The 22576-nt window shown below is 38.9% G+C and overlaps 1 protein-coding gene across 2 annotated transcripts in view; it reads left to right on the top strand.

The window, feature by feature from the left end:
* Positions 1–22576, top strand: part of LOC307194867 (uncharacterized protein C1orf21) — a 225083-nt gene that overhangs the window by 175895 nt on the left and 26612 nt on the right. For both annotated transcript variants that reach the window (XM_079938242.1, XM_079938243.1), the window contains exon 4: positions 20486–20562. In XM_079938242.1, the coding sequence (XP_079794368.1) occupies positions 20486–20562 (77 nt within the window). The remainder of the gene's footprint in view (positions 1–20485; positions 20563–22576) is intronic.

The following is a 22576-nucleotide window of genomic DNA, read 5'->3' as shown; positions in this document are numbered from 1 at the left end:
CATGGTCCCACGTCAATAGCAAGGTGCTTGGCTCTGACGTTTGATGGGAATGGACACCCAAGTTGAGGGCAAATGTGGAGAAGGATCAAAATGAGAGCTTCTCTAGAAAGCTTCCGAAAGACTGAGAAGATAAGCAAATAAAGACAGTCATGGTCAAACACACTCCTTTTTAAAGCATCTCAGGATCAATTCTATTTGTGACATTTAGAATGAAGATATTTCTAGCGGCACATTTCTCCAAAAGGAAAAAAAAAAAAAAAGGATGTGCTTATTACTCTTCATTGCCCTAAGTACTATATTTCAATTTTAAAGAGCTTTTTCAATCCAGATGCTAGCTGCGACCAATCATTCTTTTCCTAGCTCTGGGCTAAAAGTACGTCAATTAATGGAACAACACCAGCTTTGATTATTGACTGTCAAGTCTCTGTATAAAAATCTAGTGACTGTGTCCACATTGTAAAATAATCGTACCATGGCAGAACTAATGCTTGTAGTAGCAAGACAGCTGGGGGTACTATTGAAACAACGACTTGCCCTCATTTCCTCTGACTTCTGGTGGAAAGAGGTTACAGAAGGGTAAAGGAGAGAGTGTATGGGCTGGGAGCTAAATTTAGAATTAGCCAGGATTCATCATAGAAGTGAAGGAAGAGATAATAAATGAAAAAAAGAAATCAGTTCTTTTCCACCAATCAGAAACTTAAAACATCTGTATGTGAAAACATAAAAAGATTTTTTTAAGCATACTTTAAAAAAGTCATAAAGGCCAAAACAGTGAGAGGCCTGCATACCACAAAAAACAAACCAAAAAAAGTCATAATACATGCAACAGAGAATTTCTATTGAAATTCTAAAGAAATTCATACAAAGAGTTCATAGGCAGAAGAGTAAAAGATGTTGTGGTCTCTATTGCTTCTCTTCCCCCAGCAAGCCCCCTGACTCCTGCTAAGAGACCCCACCCCACTTTCCTAGTGGTCGGCAGCCAGGAAAGGCAGGCTCAGCAGTGTTTCCTTGGGATCCTTGTAACTGGAGCTAACAGGGGTCCCTCTTGCCTGTTGGGTCACAGAGTTGGAAGGATTGAATCTGGGGTTGCCATAGGGTCTTTCTTCTTTTTAATTTTTATTGGAGTATAGTTGATTTACAATGCTGTGTTAGTTTCTGCTGTAGAGCAGAGTGAATCAGGTATACATATACATATATCTACTCTTTTTAAGATTCTTTTCTCATATAGGTCATTACAGAGTGCCATAGGGTCTTGAAAAATGAAACCAAGGTGATAAGCAGAGATGAGAGCCAGGGAGAGAGGGAGCATTGCTTGACCACCTAGATCCCTTTCGGTCTGAGGTCAGATTCACCCCTGTGAAGTAAGCCAGTAAATTCTGGGCCTTCAGACAGGTGTTCTGTCCGTCTGTAGTACTTCTCTGCCATCCCTCTGATACAGATGTGACCCCACTCTCATCTGCCTTTGCTCCTACGTGAATGTCGCTTAGGATCCACATGGATAGACTACGTGTAATAAGTAAAGGATTTATCTAAAAAATAATTGCATTCTAATATACCCATTCAGAAAGACAGCATTGTTTCCTCATTTATTCTGATTCTTTAGGACATCTAGGAACAGGCCCTCAAGCTTCCGTCTCATTCCCTTCCAGAAAAACGCACCACTGCCCAGATCATTTCTGCATTAACAGACGTGTCAGCTTTCCGTTGCTTGCCCAAAAAGATACCTTTACTTGAAATGTCAACCTACCCATTATGCATTTGTAGCAAGAAAGTAAAAGCACTTGTTTATATCCATATTTCACCCTTTTAATCAGTAACCCTAAACCTCCTTTATTTCCCATTTAGTCACCACCATTTCCTGCTGTCAGCGAAGCCAAAAATCTGGCTGTCATCTTTCACTATACTTTTCCTCTTCCATCTCCTGTATACACTCAGTTAACCTCAAGTCTTCTCTATTCTTATATTATCATTTTGCATTTGGAGTTTTTTCTCAGATATTTGCAGTTGCTTCCTGAGGGCAGGGATCTCATTGGTCTTTTCTTGTTGTTACCCTCAAAGCTTAGCAAGATGCCTAGTACATAGTGGACACTCAGTAATTTTCTTGATAACTCTCAAATCTGTTCCCTGGTCTCTAATTCCCAGAGTAATTAGCTATCTTATCAACACTAGCATTTGGTATGCACTAGCTAGCTAGCATTTGGTATGCACTTTCTATACAACAGGCAACCCAGTGAAGTAGGTACAACATTTATCCCCATTTCATAGGTAAGGAAACTGAAGCACAGAGGTTACATAATCTGCTCAAGGTGACACAAGTAGAAAGTGAAGAGGAAGTCCGACTGCAGAACCCATACTCTTGTTATCTGCTGTGCTGTCCCCTGTTGTCTTGCTAGCTTCTCAGAGAATCTCTTCTGACTTACAGGGACAGCTTCCTGAGCAGCTCTCTGATCCCATCTTTTTTTCAATGGAGTATAGTTGATTTACAATATTATATTAGTTTCAGGTGTATGACATAGTGATTCAATATTTTTATAGATTATACTCTATGTAAAGCTATTATAAAATATCGGCTATATTCCCTGTGCTGTACATTATACCCTTGTATCTTATTTTACGCCTAGTAGTTTGTACCTCTTAATCCTCTTCCCCTATTTTCCCCCACCCCCCGAGCCCTCTCTGATTCCATCTTTGAAACACAATTCTGACGTGACAGAAGCTTCATAAACTCCTGCAGTAGTTCCACCTTATGTCAAAGGAAAATCTAAATGCCCAACATGAACCGTTCACGGGTCAGCCTGTGCCCACCTCACCACCCTATCTTTCACACAGCTTCCTGGCACCCCATGCTCTCTGTGGATCTCCCGGGCTCCATACAGCTATACATGCCTGGTTCTCTTCTCTCCCTGCCAGGTATGCGTTCTTCAAGACCCAGTCCTGCCTTTCCGTCTGCAGGAAGCTTCCCTGATCTCCTCCTCCGGGTTGTGTCATTGCAAGTGCTTCCACCACGCATACTTGTATCTTCTTTTTAACTTCTATTTTTTTAAATGTCTGTTCACTTTGTTTTTAGTAGGTGAAGATCATACCTTTGATTCTCTAGTACAGCCTGGCACATAGGTACCATTAAATAGTGATTTAGTGAAGAATGGGCCATTGGGTTTCTCCACTATAGTTTTCTACTAGTATTTTTTAATATATGTTTCTATCCCTGTTTGACTTTTCATTGTGAGCCATGAACCTGGGTTTTGATATTTGTTTGGCCTGAGATGACTGACTGAGTTTTGCAGATGTGACAGGCTGAATAATGACCCCCCCCACACCTCCCAATTTGGCCACGCCCTAATCCCTGGAACCTGTGAATATGTTCCCCTACATGGGAAAAGGAACTTTGATAAAACTAAGGATCTTGACGTGAAGAGATTATCCTGGATTATCCCAAGGATCCTTAAAGAGGGATGCAGGAGGATAAGCATTAGAAAAAGAAGATATAAGGATGGAAGCAGAGGTCAGAGAAGAGAGATGCTAAGCTGCTGACTTTGAAAATGGATCAAGGAGCCATGAGTCAAGGTAAGCAGCCTCTAGAAGTTGGAAAGCAAATACTCTCCTAGAGCCTCCAGAAGGAAGAAAGACTTGAACACCGATTTTAGACTTTTGACCTCCAAATTTATGTTTTAATCTAAAAGTCTGTGGTAATTTGTTAAGCAGCAGTAGGAAACCAATATAGATTTTGTTACCTTGAAACATGGCAGTGCTGTAATAAATACCTAAAAATGTGGAAGTGACTATGAAATTGGGTAGTGGACAGAGACTAGAAGAATTTTAAAGAGCATAATAGAAAAAGCCGAGATTGCACGGAACAGCTAGTAGAAATATGGTTATTCAAGAATCTGCCGCAGGGCTTCCCTGGTGGTGCAGTGGTTGAGAGTCCGCCTGCCGATGCAGGGGACATGGCTTCGTGCCCCGGTCCGGGAAGATCCCACATGCCGCGGAGCGGCTGGGCCCGTGAGCCATGGCCACTGGGCCTGCGCGTCCGGAGCCTGTGCTCCACAACGGGAGAGGCCACAGCAGTGAGAGGCCTGCGTACCGCAAAAAAAAATAAAAATAAAAAGAATCTGCTGGTGAGGGTTTAGAAGGAAATAAAGAAGATGTTATTTGAAACTGGAGAAAAGGGGACCACTGTCATATACTAGCAAAAAGCTTAGCTGAATTGTGTCCTACAGCATTGTGGCAAGCAGAATTTATAAACAGGGAACTTGATTATTTAGCTAAGATTTCCAAGCAGAGTGTTCAAGTCACAGCCTAGTTTCTTCTTGCTGCTTATAGTAAAATGCAAAAGAAAAGAGGTAAATTGAGGGAAGAGCTGTTCCTTAATCAAAAAGGAACCAGGACTTGATGATTTGGGAAATTCTCAGCCTACCCAGATTGCAAAAGACACTAAAGCTAAGAGATTCACTCTCTGGAAAGCATGCTCTGGAAAGAAAACCAAGAGTGTAGCTGAACAATATGTTGCTAGTTTCTGGAAAGGATTAAAAAGTCAGAGCATTTAATCACACAGATGTCTCTTTGAATAGATTAGGCATGTGATTTAGGCATGAATTCCCTCAGCCATCTCAGCAGAAGCCAGGAATAGAGATAGGATTATTCAGGAAAGATCTGTGGAGGAACATCCTGTGCTATGGAGTGAATACCCATGGCATACACAGGAGACCCATGAGGATCTCAAGGAAGTTATACCAACAGAAATACTGCTTCTTTGAACTGAAAAGAACAGAGAGAGGGTGAAATGAAAGAAGGTTGTTGCACTCCCAAACTTCTGTAGGCAGGAAACAATCTGATAAAACAACTCAGCTGCAAACCCGTGCTACCCTTCAAGAAAAAGGAAGAAAGACTACAAAGATGGAGCCACAGGCCCAGAGGGCAGAGTCTTAAACCACAGAGGATTATTCCAAGGCCTTGAAACCTGATGAAGTTCGCACAGTTGGATTTTGACATTGCTTGGGACTGATGACTCCCTTTTCCCTTCCATTTTCTTCCTTTTTGAATAGGACCGCCTGTAGCTGTAACTTTATGTCTGTCCCACCACATATTTTATGATCAGATACCTTGTTCTGAGTTCCACAGGTTCACAGATGGAAAGGAATTCTGCCCTAGGATAGGTTATACCCAGAGTCTCATCCATATGTAATTTAGATCATTTAGGTAATGAGATAATTACATAATGGGACTTTTAAGCTGATGAAATTTAAGTAAGACTTGAGACTTGAGTTGATACTGTAATGGGCTGAGACTTAGGTACCTAGGGATGGAGTGAATGTATTTTGCATGTGGGATGGGTGTGAATCTTTGGAGCCACGGGGAACAGTGGTAGGCTGCATAATACCTCCCCACAAAGACGTCCGCATCCTAATCCATGGAACCTGTAAATATATTACCTTCATGGGAAAAGAGATTAAGGATCTTGACCTGTAAAAATTATTTTGAATTATTTGAGTAGGCCCAATATAATCACAAGGATCCTTATAAGAGTAAGGCAGGAGGGCTTCCCTGGTGGCGCAGTGGTTGAGAGTCCGCCTGCCGATGCAGGGGACACGGGTTTGTGCCCCGGTCCGGGAAGATCCCACGTGCCGCGGAACGGCTGGGCCCGTGAGCCATGGCCACTGAGCCTGCGCGTCCAGAGCCTGTGCTCCGGAACCGGAGAGGCCACAGCAGTGAGAGGTCCGCGTACCGCAAAAAAAAAAAAAAAAAAAAAAAAAAAAGAGTAAGGCAGGAGTGTCAGAGTTAGAAAAAGAAGGTATAAGAAGCAGAGGTCATAGAGGAGAGATGATGCTTCACTGCTGCTTTGAAGATGGAGGAAGGGACCATGAGCCCAGGAATGTAGGTGAAGTCTAGGAGCTGGAAGAGGAAAGGAAACAGGTTGTTTCCTAGAGCCTCAGAAGGAAGGCAGCTCTGTGAACTGTTTTAGACTCTTGCCCTCCAGAAATGTAAGATCATAAATTTGTGCTCTTTTAAGCCACTAAATTTGTGTTCATTTTCTATAGCAGCAATAGGAAGTTAATACACCAGGTTTTCTGGACACTGACATATTTGGAATTAGAGTTGTGGGTATGTCCAGCTAGATCAGGAAGGCTGGAGTCTGATTTTGGGCTGGCTTAGCACAGTGAATGCAAGAAAAAAGCTCATGCCTGTAGGAAAAACTGGATCATTTAAAGTTTTTGTTTTTAGCTTTGACATTTACAGTTTCTCAACTTAGGAAAACCTGCAAGATTTTGGTTTACCACAGGAAAAGGTTAGGAATTCTGCACAAATGATGGCTTTTTATTTGTTAAAATATTAAAGGCGTGATGGATGATACAGTTCTTTGTTCTAAGATTTTGTTAACTTTGATTTTTCTGCCTATGTTTTTACCTACCAGAAAAATCTAGCATAAATCATGTTTATTTGGGGCTAGTCAGCTCTTAAATGCAATCTTTTAGGGACCATAATCCATTGATAGTTGGACTCTTAAAATCTTTGGTCTTCTTATTATGGATCACAATGATTATGATTCACATTCCTGTGTTTTGTTTTATTTGATGGGTGGAGAGGAGAAGTGAAAAATGGAAAAATCAAGAGACGTGTAGGTGTGGGTGTCGGTGCAATTTTCCGAGTGGGGGAATAAACCACAGATTTTTGTCTCCATTCTGTCTTACTGTGTCTAGGTGGCATTTAACATAATTTATTAATGTCAGCTAACCAACTACTTTCAGCTTTGTTTTGAAATCTAAACTCTGCATGGCATTGTGGCCCTTTCAGTAATTTCAAGAAGTTTCAATAATTGTTTTCCATGTTTAGTACAAATAAGATACTTGATGGATTTGCACATGAGACTGTTGAGAAAGGAAGATCACAATGGTTAATGTTAGGTAGTTCTTGATTAAGAAAATATACTTTTCAAAAAAATTAGCATTATGGTCATCATTAGGGCTATTTGTAAATATTCCAGTTCTGCTCCTTCTAATCAAAAAAGTAGGATTGTGCTTCCCTGGTGGCGCAGTGATTGAGAGTCCGCCTGCCAGTGCAGGGGACATGGGTTCGTTCCCCGATCTGGGAGGATCCCACATGCCGCGGAGCGCCTGGGCCCGTGAGCCATGGCCGCTGGGCCTGCGCGTCCGGAGCCTGTGCTCCGCAACGGGAGAGGCCACAGCAGTGAGAGGCCTGCATACCGAAAAAAAAAAAAGTGGGATTGTACTTTCTCCAGTCTCTTGATTACTGTGGTCCTGTGACATGCTTTGGCTGAGTATATATGAGCACTTAACCTTGCTCAACTCTATCCTCCCCTCCCCTGCCGCGGTGATTATGAGAGCACATGTAAACACGTGGCCTCCACTGACCTGAGTCCCTGAGTGATGAGGATGAGCAGAGCTCTCCTGCCAGCCTGCACTGGACATGCAGAAGGTGTAAGACATAAACTTGTATATTATTAAACTACTGATATCAGGGGTTGTTTTTTACTGCAGCATAACCTACCCTGTCCTAAGTTTTCGGCATCTTAGAAATTAGAAAAATCTGGAGATACATCATCTTGTGGAAAACATCCTTAACTTATAATTCTCAGTGTGATTTATAACATTATAGCTTGTTTTTTTAATTTTTTTCCACAACTCACACACACACTCTCTATTTTATTTTTACAAAGATAAACTGACACCAAGCATTGTAAATGGATGACCACAACAAAAGCAACAACGACTGCAATTACCAAACACGAAACACACGCATACTGTGTCATAATATTGACATTCAGTCCAGTAATCCTCCACTGTAGCAGCTCCTTTACTTTGCAGTGAAAACTGATTTGTATATTTTTTGCCTCTGAGTCCTTGTGGGATTTTTTTTTATTCAAACAGAAAGTCACAAATAATATAATCATCCTCATCAGTTCACTCAGTCCCATGTAATTAATTCTTTTTTCATCTTGATCTTTTGTTAGCACTTTTATGAATTCATCAGTTTTCTGTTAGAGTTCTGAAAATGCTTACTCATTCAGTTCAGCAGTAAAATCAGTTACCAGAAACCTGTACTTGTCAGAGTCTTCTCCATGAATTCCTTGAAGACGAAACCTTTTTATAGGAACATTTTTGCAAAAGCATCAGAGTACACCCAGAACTGTCTGTAAATGACAAAAGACTTAGAAATGATCACGGTTAAAGATTTGATGAAAGTTCATAATGATGCAATTGACAAGGAAATTTAGTTATTTCTGAGATATACATTTTAAAGTAATAACTAGAATTATGACTTATAACATTATACCAGAACATATAAGATTTTTAGAAATTTCATGTAATGTCTGAAACATTTATATTAACGTATTTCCATACAAATAACCCAAAGAAAGTTTAGTATTAGTTATTTTTTTGTTTCTTTGTTTTTTTATACTGCAGGTTCTTATTAGTCATCACTTTTATACACATCAGTGTATACATGTCAATCCCAATCACCCAAATCAGCACACCACCATCCCCACCCCCACCCCAGTTTTCCCCCCATCGATGTCCATACGTTTGTTCTCTACATCTGTGTCTCAACTTCTGCCCTGCAAACTGGTTCATCTGTGCCATTTTTCTAGGTTCCACATACATGCGTTAATATACAATATTTGTTTTTCTCTTTCTGACTTACTTCACTCTGTATGACAGTCTCTAGATCCCTCCACGTCTCAACAAATGACTCAATTTCATTCCTTTTTATGGCTGAGTAATACTCCATTGTATATATGTACCACAACTTCTTTATGCATTCGTCTGTCGATGGGCATTTATGTTGCTTCCATGGCCTGGCTATTGTAAATAGTGCTGCAATGAACATTGGGGTGCATGTGTCTTTTTGAATTACGGTTTTCTCTGGGTATATGCCCAGTAGTGGGATTGCCAGGTCATATGGTAATTCCATTTTTAGTTCTTTGAGGAACCTCCATACTGTTCTCCATAGTGGCTGTATCAATTTACATTCCCACCAACAGTGCAAGAGGGTTCCCTTTTCTCCACACCCTCTCCAGCATTTGTTGTTTGTAGATTTTCTGATAATGCCCATTCTAACTGGTGTGAGGTGATACCTCATTGTAGTTTTGATTCACATTTCTCTATTAATTAGTGATGTTAGCAGCTTTTCATGTGCTTCTTGGCCATCTGTATGTCTTCTTTGGAGAAATGTCTATTTAGGTCATCTGCCCATTTTTGGATTGGGTTGTTTGTTTCTTTAATATTGAGCTGCATGAGCTGTTTATATATTTTGGAGATTAATCCTTTGTCCGTTCATTCGTTTGCAAATATTTTCTCCCATTCTGAGGGTTGTCTTTTTGTCTAGTTTATGGTTTCCTTTGCTGTGCAAAAATTTGAAGTTGCATTAGGTCCCATTTGTTTATTTTTGTTTTTATTTCCATTACTCTAGGAGGTGGGTCAAAAAAGATCTTGCTGTGATTTATGTCATAGAGTGTTCTTCCTATGTTTTCCTCTAAGAATTTTATAGCGTCTGGTCTTACATTTAGGTCTCGAATCCATTTTGAGTTTATTTTTGTGTATGGTGTTAGGGAGTGTTCTAATTTCATTCTTTTACATGTAGCTGTCCAGTTTTCCCAGCACTACTTATTGAGGAAACTGTCTTTTCTCCATTGTATGTCTTTGCCACCTTTGTCATAGATTAGTTGACCATAGGTTCGTGGGTTTATCTCTGGGCTTTCTATCTTCTTCCATTGATCTATGTTTCTGTTTTTGTGCCCATAGCATATTGTCTTGATTACTGTAGCTTTGTAGTGTAGTCTGAAGTCAGGGAGTTTGATTCCTTCAGCTCCGTTTTTTTCTCTCAAGACTGCTTTGGCTATTTGGGGTCTTTTGTGTCTCCATACAAATTTTAAGATGATTTGTTCTACTTCCATAAAAAATGCCATAGGTAATTTGATAGGGATTGCATTGAATCTGTAGATTGCTTTGGGTAGTATAGTCATTTTCACTATATTGATTCTTCCAATCGAAGAACATGGTATATCTCTCCATCTGATGGTATCATCTTTAATTTCTTTCATCAGTGTCTTATAGTTTTCTGCATACGGGTCTTTTGTCTCCCTAGGTAGGTTTATTCCTAGGTATTTTATTCTTTTTGTTGTAGTGGTAAATGGGAGTGTTTCCATAATTTCTGTTTCAGATTTTTTCATCATTAGTGTATAGGAATGCAAGAGATTTCTGTGCATTAATTTTGTACCCTACAGCTTTACCAAATTCATTGATTAGCTCTAGTAGTTTTCTGGTGGCATTTTTAGGATTCTCTATGTATAGTATCATGTCATCTGCAGACAGTGACAGTTTTACTTCTTCTTTTCCAATTTGTATTCCTTTTATTTCTTTTTCTTCTCTGATTGGCATGGCTAGGACTTCCAAAACTATATTGAATAATAGTGGTGAGAGTGGACATCCTTGTCTCATTCCTGATCTTAAAGGAAATGCTTTCAGTTTTTCACCATTGAGAATGATGTTTGCTGTGGGTTTGTCATATATGGCCTTTATTATGTTGAGGTAGGTTCCCTCTGTGCCCACTTTCTGGAGAGTTTTTCTCATAAATGGGTGTTGAACTTTGTCAGAAGCTTTCTCTGCATCTATTGAGATGATCATATGGTTTTTATTCTTCAATTTGTTAATATGGTGTATCACATTGATTGATTTGCATATATTGAAGAATCCTTGCATCCCTGGGATAAATCCCACTTGATCATGGTGTATGATCCTTTTAATCTGTTGTTGGATTCTGTTTGCTAGTATTTTGTTGAGGATTTTTGCATCGATATTCATCAGTGATATTGGTCTGTAATTTTCTTTTTTTGTAGTATCTTGGTCTGGTTTTAGTATCAGGGTGATGGTGGCCTCATAGAATGAGTTTGGGAGTGTTCCTTCCTCTGCAATTTTTTGGAAGAGTTTGAGAAGGATGGGTGTTAGCTCTTCTCTAAATGTTTGATAGAATTCACCTGTGAAGCCATCTGGTCCTGGACTTTTATTGTTGGAAGTTTTTTAATCACAGTTTCAATTTCATTACCTATGATTGGTCTGTTCACATTTTCTATTTCTTCCTTGTTCAGTCTTGGAAGGTTATACATTTCTAAGAATTTGTCCATTTTTTACCATGTTGTCCATTTTACTGGCATAGAGTTGCTTGTAGTAGTGTCTTAGGATGCTTTGTATTTCTGCAGTGTCTGTTGTAACTTCTCCTTTTTCATTTCTAATTTTATTGATTTGAGTCCTCTCCCTCTTTTTCTTGATGAATCTGGCTGATGGTTTATCAATTTTGTTTATCTTCTCAAAGAACCAGCTTTTACTTTTATTGATCTTTGCTATTGTTTTGTTTGTTTCTATTTCATTTATTTCTGCTCTGATCTTTATGATTTCTTTCCTTCCACTAACTTTGGGTTTTGTTTGTTCTTCTTTCTCTAGTTCCTTTAGGTGTAACGTTAGATTGTTATTTGAGATTTTTCTTGTTTCTCGAGGTAGGCTTATATAGCTATAAACATCCCTCTTAGAACTGCTTTTGCTGCATTCCATAGGTTTTGGATCGTCGTGTTTTCATTGTCATTTGTCTCTAGGTATTTTTCGATTTCCTGTTTGATTTCTTCAGTGATCTCTTGGTTATTTAGTAACGTATTGTTTAGCTTCCTTGTGTTTGTGTTTTTCACATTTTTTTTCCCTGTAATTCATTTCTAATCTCATAGTGTTGTGGTCAGAAAAGATGCTTGACATAATTTCAATTTTCTTAAATTTACTGAGGCTTGATTTGTGACCCGATGTGATCTATCCTGGAGAATGTTCCTTGTGCCCTTGAGAAGAAAGTGTAATCTGCTGTTTTTGGATGGAATGTTCTATAAATATCAATTAAATCTATCTGGTCTATTGTGTCATTTAAAGCTTCTGTTTCCTTATTTATTTTCATTTTGGATGATCTGTCCATTGGTGTAAGTGAGGTGCTAAAGTCCCCTACTATTACTGTGTTACTATCGATTTCCTCTTTTATAGCTGTTAGCAGTTGCCTTATGTATTGAGGTGCTCCTGTGTTGGGTGCATATATATTTATAATTGTTGTATCTTCTTGGATTGATCCATTGATCATTATGTAGTGTCCTTCCTTGTCTCTTGTAACATTGTTTATTTTAAAGTCTATTTTATCTGATATGAGTATAGCTACTCTAGCTTTTTTTGATTTCCATTTGCATGGAATATCTTTTTCCATCCCCTCACTTTCAGTCTGTATGTGTCCCTAGGTCTGAAATGGGTCTCTGGTAGACAGCATATATATGGGTCTTGTTTTTGTATCCATTCAGCAAGCCTGTTGGAGCGTTTAATCCATTCACGCTTAAGGTAATTATCGATATGTATTTTCCTATGACCATTTTCTTAATTGTTTTGGGGTTTTTTTGGTAGGTCCTTTTCTTCTCTTGTGTTTCGCACTTAGAGAAGTTCCTTTAGTATTTGTTGTACAGGAGGTTTGCTGGTGCTGAATTCTCTTAGCTTTTGCTTGACTGTAAAGCTTTTGATTTCTCCATCAAATCTGAATGAGATCCTTGCTGGGTAGAGTTATCTTGGTTGTAGGTTCTTCCCTTTCATCACTTTAAGTATATCATGACACTCCCTTCTGGCTTGTAGAGTTTCTGTTGAGAAATCAGCTGTTAACCTTATGTGAGTTCCCTTGTATGTTACTTTTTGTTTTTCCCTTTCTGCTTTCAATAATTTTTCTTTGTCTTTAATTTTTGCCAGTTTGATTACTATGTGTCTTGGTGTGTTTCTCCTTGGGTTTATCCTGTATGGGGATCGCTGCGTTTCTGGACTTATGTGGCTATTCCCTTTCCCATGTTAGGGAAGTTTTCGACTATAATCTCTTCAAATATTTTCTCAGGTCCTTTCTCTCTCTCTTCTCCTTCTGGGACCCCTATAATGTGAATGTTGTTGTGTTTAATGTTGTCCCTGAGGTCTCTTAGGCTGTCTTCATTTCTTTTCATTTGTTTTTCTTTATTCTGTTCCACAGCAGTGAATTCCACCATTCTGTCTTCCAGGTCACTTATCCGTTCTTCTGCCTCCGTTTTTCTGCTATTGATTCCTTCTAGTGTAGTTTTCATTTCAGTTATTGTATTGTTCATCTCTGTTTGTTTGTTCTTTAATTCTTCTAGGTCTTTGTTAAACATTTCTTGCATCTTCTCAGTCTTTGCCTCCATTGTTTTTCCAAGGTCCTGGATCATCTTCACTATCATTATTCTGAATTCTTTTTCTGGAAGGTTGCCTATCTCCACTTCATTTAGTTGTTTTTCTGGGGTTTCATCTTGTTCCTTCATCTGGTATGTAGCCCTCTGTCTTTTCATCTTGTCTATCTTTCTGTGAATGTAGCTTGTTTCTTTTAATTCCTGACATAGTAACTTAAAGACTTGGTTCTAGGTTTGTTGGTAAACAAATCTGTTCTGAGCAATTTCTTAAAACTCTGTTTACTTTTTAAAGATTATTTTAAATGTTTCCAATCTACCTTGTGAAACAACTATGTGAAAAATACTCAATGCTTTACAACTGATTTGCTCCACTTAACATTTACTTGATATAAAATGAGGTACATGGTTATATTTTAATTTATAGAAAGAATTTCCATGAAGTTGAGACTTCCCATGCCAATTTCATCACTACTAAATAATTCTAACAAAATACTAATAATTCTAATAATCTCCATGGACAGGTAATTGTAATTATGTTGACCTCACGTAATCATGATACCGGTGGGCCCAAGTCAACAGTTGCATTGCGTAGCTTGGGCCTTGCCATTGCTAGCATCCAGAAATTCTGGTAGAATAAATGTGGCTCAGCTAATCACCATCTCTCTGAAGATAGAAGATACTATTCCTTTATATTTGAAGGAGGTGGTGTCCTACTTGTGTTAATACTACTTAGGAAATCACACAAATTTGTACAACATCAAATGAGATTGTTTTCTCAGAGAGTATATCGTATGGGACACTCCCCAGAAGCTGGAATGATTACTCGTTATTTATGTTATAGCTGAACGTGTTCTTATTTTTAAATGTGTGTGTACCCCCCAAAAGTCTCCTAATTCTAGTTAAAGTATTTACTTTTTCTCGTTTTCAGGTACTTTCTGAAATGCAGTGTTTAAAATGCACACACACACAGAGTCTTTGTATAGAGGAAAACCCACTGAGAGTTCATGTTTAGTGCTTTTGTATCTTTTCTCTGCGTGGCCCCTCATTAGCAGGTTCCAGAAGCTAGTACTCCAACTCCCACTATTTTTCTCTAGGCCTCCAGCTTCCTCCATCCATCTGGCCCCTGAGATTTCTTTATAAGACAGAACTTCCTGCCGTTGGGCCCAGAAAAAAGAAAAAGAAATTCCTCCTCACACTTCCAACCCAGACCAACTCTGGGAACCTCCCAGGACCCAGACTCAGTGGGACGACACAGGCAAAGAAGTGATAGGAGGAAAGAAACTCCTTCCTTCACCAACAGGGAGTGGGGTACTTTCTTCAACTCCCTGAATGCGTTGTGTTGCTTCCTTCAGAATTAAGGAGCTGAAGTTCAAGAGGACTTTGTAAAGAAGCTGTCAGTTTCTCTTGGAATTCTGACTTTCCCTTTAGGAAATGCCCCCCGAGATTGGAAGCAGCAGAATAAATATATTTTGGTTTGACTGTCTTCAACATGAGAGAAGCTAAGAAGAGAATGATAAGTTTACTCTAGACACTGACAAGTGTGTTCTGTTCATAAAGAAATAAAATTGCAAGCAAAGGAGAAGTTGTTTGATTTGCTGTTTAAATAAACCTGTCACTACCTGGCATTAGTTTGCAAACATTTTTGAGAAATGGATGTTTTTGTCCAGCATCAGTTGAAAGCCCCTGAATGTACAGTTCAAGGGATTGCTGCTCTGAGAGACCTTGTTATTGACCCCTGAGGCAGCTCTGCAGAACCCCAGGGCTCAGTTTGAAAACTGCTCTGTGGAAGGCCAAGAGGGAGAATTCTAAGGTACAAAGGTACCTTTTCTCTGAAATAAAAGTCCTCAAAGTTTTTTGAGTTAAGAGTCACCTAGGACTCTTGTTTAAAATGCAGATTCCTGGGCGCAATCCCAGAATCTGACACTTAGGAGGTATTGTGTAGGGCCTTGGAATCTGTATTTTGACAAGCATCCTAGATGATTCTGATACCAATATTGATGGTTCATAAAAACACAGCTCTACAAACTGCCTGCTGAGGGCCCTTTCAGTGGCTTCATCTTAATCCCGCTTGGTCCCAGTTTATTTTAGTACTTATTTTATGAGTGTCAAATGCCATTAAAATAGTTTTTTCTTGCCAAGGGAAATAATATCTTAGTTACCTCTTCCGTCATCTCCCAATTTAGTTCTCTGTTTCTATTCCTGGAGTACCCCAAATGTGGCATGGCTCTCAGCCCTCTCTGTTGGATCTGCTCCATCTGAGACTCCCATCAGTCTCATCCTTCCTCTCGCCTTTCTTGGTTTTGTTTGTTTGCTTGTTGTTTCTTTTTTTCTTTTTTTCTTTTTGCGGTACGCGGGCCTCTCACTGTCGTGGCCTCTCCCGTTGCGGAGCACAGGCTCCGGACGCGCAGGCTCAGTGGCCATGGCTCACGGGCCCAGCCGCTCCGCGGCATGTGGGATCTTCCCGGCCCGGGGCACGAACCCGTGTCCCTTGCATCGGCAGGCGGACTCCCAACCACTGCGCCACCAGGGAAGCCCTGTTGTTTCTTTTTTTAAAGACAGGTCTCTTTAAACTTCTCCTTCCCCAACAAACAAACCCAAAGCAGAAGTTAATTGGTGTTTGTAAACAAATATAAAACTGACTTCTTGATGTAAATACAGCGAGCCAGTAAGCATATATGTGCTCCCATGTAGCAAGGTACTAGGTGTTCTGATAGAAAGACGTATAAGAACAAATCCAAATAAATAAAATTTGTAAAATAAATAAAGCCCACAATGAGACACCCACTTGAATGACTGTAATTGAAAAGACAATACCAAGTGTTGACAGGGAGGTAGAGAAACTGCAACCATCATGCACTGCTGGTGGGAATGTAAAATGACACAGCCACTTTGGAAAACAGTTTGGTGACATCTTAAATAGTCAAATATAAACTTATCATATAATCTAGCAGTTCCACTCCTTAGAGTCTACCCAAGAGAAATGAAAATGTATGTTCACACAAAGACTTGTATACAAATGTTCATAGCAGCATTATTCATAATAGCCACAAACTGGAAACAGTCCATATGTTCATCAAGTTATGCATGGATAAACAAAATACAGTATATCCATACATTGGAATATTATCTGGCAATTAAAATAAATGAAACACTGAAATATGCTGAAGTATAGATGAACCTCGAAAACATTATGCTAAGTGAAAAATGCCAGATGCAAAAGGCTATATATTGTATGATTCCATTTATGTGAATCTAGACAAAGCAAATTTGTAGAGACAGAAAGCAGATCTGTGGTGGCCGGGGCCTACAGATGAGAACAAATGGGTATGATGAAACTTTGGGGGCTGATCTAACTGTTCTAAAACTGGATTGTGGTGATAATTGCACAGCTCTATAAATTTACTAAAATCATTTAATCATACATTTATAATGGGGGAATTGTATGGAATATAGATTTTATCTCAATAAGGCAGTTAAATATTTTTTCTTAAAGCGTATACCACAATTAAATAATTGAAAGTTCTTTTCTATGCAAAAGAAATAGAAAGGCACTATATATAATTCAGGTGTGGCCTGCAGACCCCTGGAGGTTCTTGAGATATTCTCAGGGAGTCTTCAAAGTCATTTTCCTAATAATAAAGAAGCTATTTGCCTTTTTGAAGGCAAATAGCTGTTGACATTTGTAGTGATGGTGCAAAAGCAATGGTGGGTAAAACTGCCTGTGCCTTAGCACAAATCCAGGCATTGGCACCACACCTTATTAGTAGTCATAGTAGTACTATTATTAGTAGTACTAATAGTAGTTATTAGTAGTCACCACCACCAAGCATAGTGGAAGAATATATTCTATTTTCACTTAAGAATGCCCTTGATGGGGACTTCCCTGGTGGCGCAGGGGTTAAGAATCCACCTGCCAATGCAGGGGACACGGGTTCAATCCCTGGTCCAGGAAGATGCCACGGAGTAACTAAGCCCATGTGCCACAACTACTGAGCTTGTGCTCTACACCCCGCAAGCCACAGCTACTGAGGCCCATGCGCCACAACTACTGAGCCTGCGCTCTAGAGCCTGCGAGCCACAACTGCTGAAGCCCACATGCCCTAGAGTCCGTGCTCCGCAGCAAGAGAAGCCACCGCAATGAGAAGCCCGCTCGCCACAACTAAAGAAAGCCCGTGGGCAGCAACGAAGACCCAGTGCAACCATAAATAAATAAAATTGATTCTTAAAAAAAAGAATGCCCTTAATGAAGCAGTAGAAATTATTGAAGTTTTTAACTCTTAGATCTTAGATGCATATCTTTTTATTTTTTAATAAGATCTTTATCTCAAGGAAAAGCACTTCTGCAATTGATTGAGTTGCAAGCTGAACTTGCAGCTGTTTTTTTGTGGGACACCATCTCTACTGTAGAAAAAAAGTGCCTGGCAGACAAATTATGGATATTCAGACTTGGGTATTTGGCAAACAGTTTCTCAAGAATGACCAAATAGAGCCCGTTACTCCAAAGAAAACAATTGTCAGTGTTTGTTGCTGGTCATAAAATTCGAATATTAAACCAAAATTAGAATTTTGGAAAACTTGTATCCACCACTATGAGCTCGACCTTTTGTCAAGACTTTTCTCATGAGGGACTTCCCTGGCGGTCCAGTGGTTAAGACTCTGCACTTCCAATGCAGGCGACACGGGTTCGATCCCTGGTTGGGGAACTAAGATCCCGCATGCTGCGCAGTGCAGCCAAAAATAAAAATTAAAATTAAAAAAAGGAAAGATTTTTCTCATGAGATTGATGCTGATTTTAACAAATGTGATTTTTTTCATATTGTGTAATGAAGTGTATCAAAATTTGCAGAATATAGGTAAGAGGTCTTGATACTAAAAACTTTGAGGACTACTGGCCTAGTGGCTAATAGCATGAACTCTGGGGCCATTCTGCATGGATTCAAATCCCAACGCTATTACTTATTACTTGTAGAATCCCAGTAAGTGTTTCACCTCTCCATGCCTCAGCTTCCTCATTTATAAAATGGGGAAAATAATGATACCTATCTCAGAGAGCTATGTGGGCATAAAGGTAAATTAATATATATGTACTTGTGAACGTTAAAATGAGTTGATGTATGCAGCCAGTTAGAATAACGTGGTGAGTTGTTACTGATCTTGATGAGTGGTAATTTGTAAAAACAAATACATTATAAGTACAAAATAGATAGAAATCTCTATGTAATTATATATATATATATTTGTAACCAGGAAATCCCCAGCTGCTTCCTCCCCATCCCCCATGCCCTCACCCCCCATCTCTGCCTCACCTTGGGTACTCTCACTTCCTGGAAGGGCACGTCTGTGCCTGATGTCCTAAAGTGTCCTTGCCATCTATTGAGATATCCTAAAGTGTCCTCCCCATCTATTGAGTCTCTGTTTGGGGCGGTTCCTTCTTTTTTTAGCAACCACACAATGTGTTTTTAAGGAAGATTTGGTGAGACAGTATAGTTATGAAGGGTACAGTTTAATAAATTGAATAGAAACAGAATATAATTATATGTCTTTGCATTCTTAGAATTAGAAGTCTCTTTCCTGCCTTAGCAATGTTTAAAATTATGATGCATCATTTAAGTTCAAAGAGTTTAGCAAATTACGTGAATAGAGAAAAAGTATAAGGTTCTGTCACATCAAATACATCCATTTTCAGTGCTTAATCCAAGCACACATAAAGTTTAAGGGAGAAAAATGACTCATTTGGAGGGAACCTACATCTTCAGCCCTGCAGAGAGACTACAGCTGAGCTATTTTTATCTATGTTTAGAAAAGTTAATTATGTGCTGACATCATTTATTTGTTCTACCAGTATTCGATGAGTGACTCCCATGGAGTGCCAGGCCCCTAGCCAGGCACTGTTGTCCCAGTTGTAAAGAAGGGATGTGGGTCCCGCCCTCCTGGACTTAGTGCATTAAAGTTTTCTAATTGTTCTCCCACCTTCTTTGTAAAAAAATAAGGTGGTTCATCTGTTGTTCACTGACTGCATCAGCAGAGGGAACAGTATATATTTTATACTTTTTAAATGTTCATGAAAACATTCTCGAGTTTAGTGTGAGGTAAATAAGGTAAGCTAGACTGCAAAAGAACTGTAATGATTGTTTCTTCTCCTGGAAGATCACAAACAAAATTACCGTCTATTTTGGAGGACTGACGTTATACAGATATGCTCATGTTTGATGGTAAATAGCAAACAACCAGGCATGTAAGTCGTTGCAGTTTCACTGATTTACGTGGCTTCTGCTATCCTAGGAAGAATAATGAGCTCTTGAAAGAGCTCATTTGGGGACCATCTGTTTATGTGCCATCCCACATCACTCTGCCTGTGGTGAGAATGGTGGGTCGGCCCACAGGACTTTTTATTCCTTACCCCTACCTACCCCAGGTCTTTAATTATTGCCACACCTCAGGTTCCTTGAGTGTATATAGTCACCTGTTAAGTAGGTTTAGAATAGTCCTTCCTTTCATTTTCGGGGGTATATTTAGAGAGCAAATTTTAGAACACCTTAAATATTTTTTTAAAGATAATGTAAAGTTACAAAGCAGTAGTAGTATTGAGATAGTGTGCTTACTGATATACTTGTATTTTAAGATTTGAGAGTATTTCTTTCCTATGCGGCTGGTTTACTGGGAATAAGAAATCAGATCAAAAAAAAAAAAAAAAAAGAAATCAGATCAGGCTAAAAGCCAAAGAAGTATTTCTGGAATACAGGCTAGTATTGATTTCATTAATTTAATTAAATTCAATCTCAATATTCATTATACATGGAAAATATTGGCTATTTTTAGTCATGTTCTTGTCCCTGTCACTGCTAGGGCCTTCTGCAAACTTTATGTGTCAGTAACTGCAGTTGTCTCTCACAAATAAAATGCACAAAGTCACTTAACCTGGGCAAGCAAACAATGGCTGTGGTTGAACTACCGCTGTTCTTTTTCACTAGAATCTTCTGTTCTTTGATTCTCTTACTGTTTTCAGTAACTCCACCTAAAAATCAAATATTACTCACACGTTATTTTCTAAAAGGAGACATAGCTCTTATAAAAGTTAATTCCTCTTTTCATGACAACGTTCCCTGTTCAAATATTCGGCAGTTCTCCTTGTACTGTGTGACATCTTTGTAAGGACTTTTGTCCTCCCCAACCTCAGAGGCTCCCAAACAAATCTAACGTTTTGTTGATGAAAATTTATGCTCTTGTTTAATTGCTGATTCTCATCTTGTCTTTTACATGTGCGTTTATGTGTTTCAGGAAAAAAGTGCCAGTTCAAATGTAAGACTTAAAACTAATAAAGAGATTCCGGGATTAGTTCATCAACCCAGAGCAAAGTAAGTTCTAGTTCCTATTTTCCTATATTGTTTTTAAAGCTAAAGATGTTTTTAGAGTGAGCTCCATTTTGCTTGCCATGTAACCAAGACTTATGATAAAGCCTCAGTAATTGAGACAGTGTGATTTAGTCTAATGGAACAAAATAGAGAGACCCAAAACAGACCCACAATATATGACAGAGCTGACACTTCACATCAGTTAGAAGAAAATGAAGGGGAATATCTTTATAACCGTGGGGTAGGGAAAAACTTTGAATAAGTCACAAAGGATGCAAATCTTAAGAAAAATGATTAATTTTTGTGAGTACATTAAAATTAAGAATTTCTGTTTATCAAAATATACTATAGGAGAGTAAAAGGCCACAAAATGATGGAATATATTTACAATACATATAATTAACAATACTTGGGTTTCCAGAATATATCAAGTAATTCTATGAATCAATAAGTAAAAGACAGAACTCATAGAAAAGCAGGCTAAAGACGTAAACAACCACTTGACTGAAGAGGAAACATGAATAGCTAATGCATATGAAAAAATACCATTTCAAACCACAAGATTGGCAAAAATTTAGAAGGCTAATGATACTAAAATGTTTACCAGAATGTAGGGGTATAAACTGGTACAATTACTTTGGAAAACAACTCCACTCTCAGGTATATACCCTAGAGAAACTCTTGTGCATGTGTGCCAGCAGGCATATTTTGAAATGTCCATAGCAGCACTGTTTACATGAGCTCTTAAAGCTCTTGAAGATATGGGACTTTCCTGGCAGTCAGTGGTTAAGACTCCACGCTTCCACTGCACAGGGCATGGGTTCCATCCCTGGTCAGGGAACTAAGATGCTGCGTGCCTCGTGGCGGTGACATGGCCAAAAAAAAACAAAAACAAAGCTCTTGGAAATAAAACCCAAATGTCCATCAGACATGTAATGGATAACAAAACTGTGGTATATTCTTATGATATATTCTTATGATGGGAATGCTACATATCAGTGAAAATGCATGACCAATAGCTACCCAGATCAAGATAGAGGAATCTCATGAAATGTAAGGTTGTACCAGTAAGGTAAGTGGAAGTACCTGGCTATGTACAGTTTCATGCATATAAAGTGCAAAAACAGGCAGAGCTAAGCCATATATTATATATATGTACGTGGTAAAACAATAAAGGCAAGCAAGGAAATGAAGAGGCATTAAATGCAGAATAGTGGTTCTTTCTGCTGGATAGAAGACAATGGGACCAGAGGTTCTATCTCTTAATCTGAGTGGTGCTTACATGCATGTTCCTTTAATTATTATTATTTGAAAATGTGCAAATAACATTATATGTTTCATTTTCTATGTGTTAAGTATTTCACAGTTAAAATGCTAAATTAAAATGCTAAAGAGAATAATGAGTAGTTTATATATTGTTCTAAAACTGAGTCTACCTTGGTGGTAAAATGCACTTGTGTGACTTTGAAGCTACCTGCCCTTTCTTCAAAGAAGCTGTAATCCCAGAGGCTGCAAACCTCTTTTGTGTTGTTCTGCCTAAATATGAACAAATTCCCTAAGGGCGCTGATCACACAAGTACATCTGACACAGTCACCACCATCCCCAAATAATTTTAACTATGACATATATGTAAATCAATATCATAAGTGGAAAAAGTTGTGTTCTTTGGTTCTTCCCAGGAGGTTGAGACAAAAATAACATAATCACTTTAACCTGGCTGAGTGTCTGGAACTGCTGCAGCCATGGCTACTGTGATATGGTGGTTAGGACTCTTCAAGGGGTGGTGAATGATCTCAGGGATTGAATTTTTTACTTCCAAAGAAAACTGCACATTTTCAAATCCATTTATCATTTACAGTGTCAGTATAATGGGACAACTGGTTTTTTTCACCCTCAAGTAAATGTCATGCTATAATCACAACCTACCTAATCCACTTCACTTGTAATCACTTTTATCTACACTAATTTTATCTGCCTCTGAGGATAGCAGATACCTGATAACACTACCAAATCATC

The sequence above is a fragment of the Stenella coeruleoalba genome, assembly GCF_951394435.1.
Source record: "Stenella coeruleoalba genome assembly, chromosome: 1".
Classification (NCBI taxonomy): Eukaryota; Metazoa; Chordata; class Mammalia; order Artiodactyla; family Delphinidae; genus Stenella; species Stenella coeruleoalba.
This window is presented reverse-complemented; position numbering and strand designations above follow the sequence as displayed.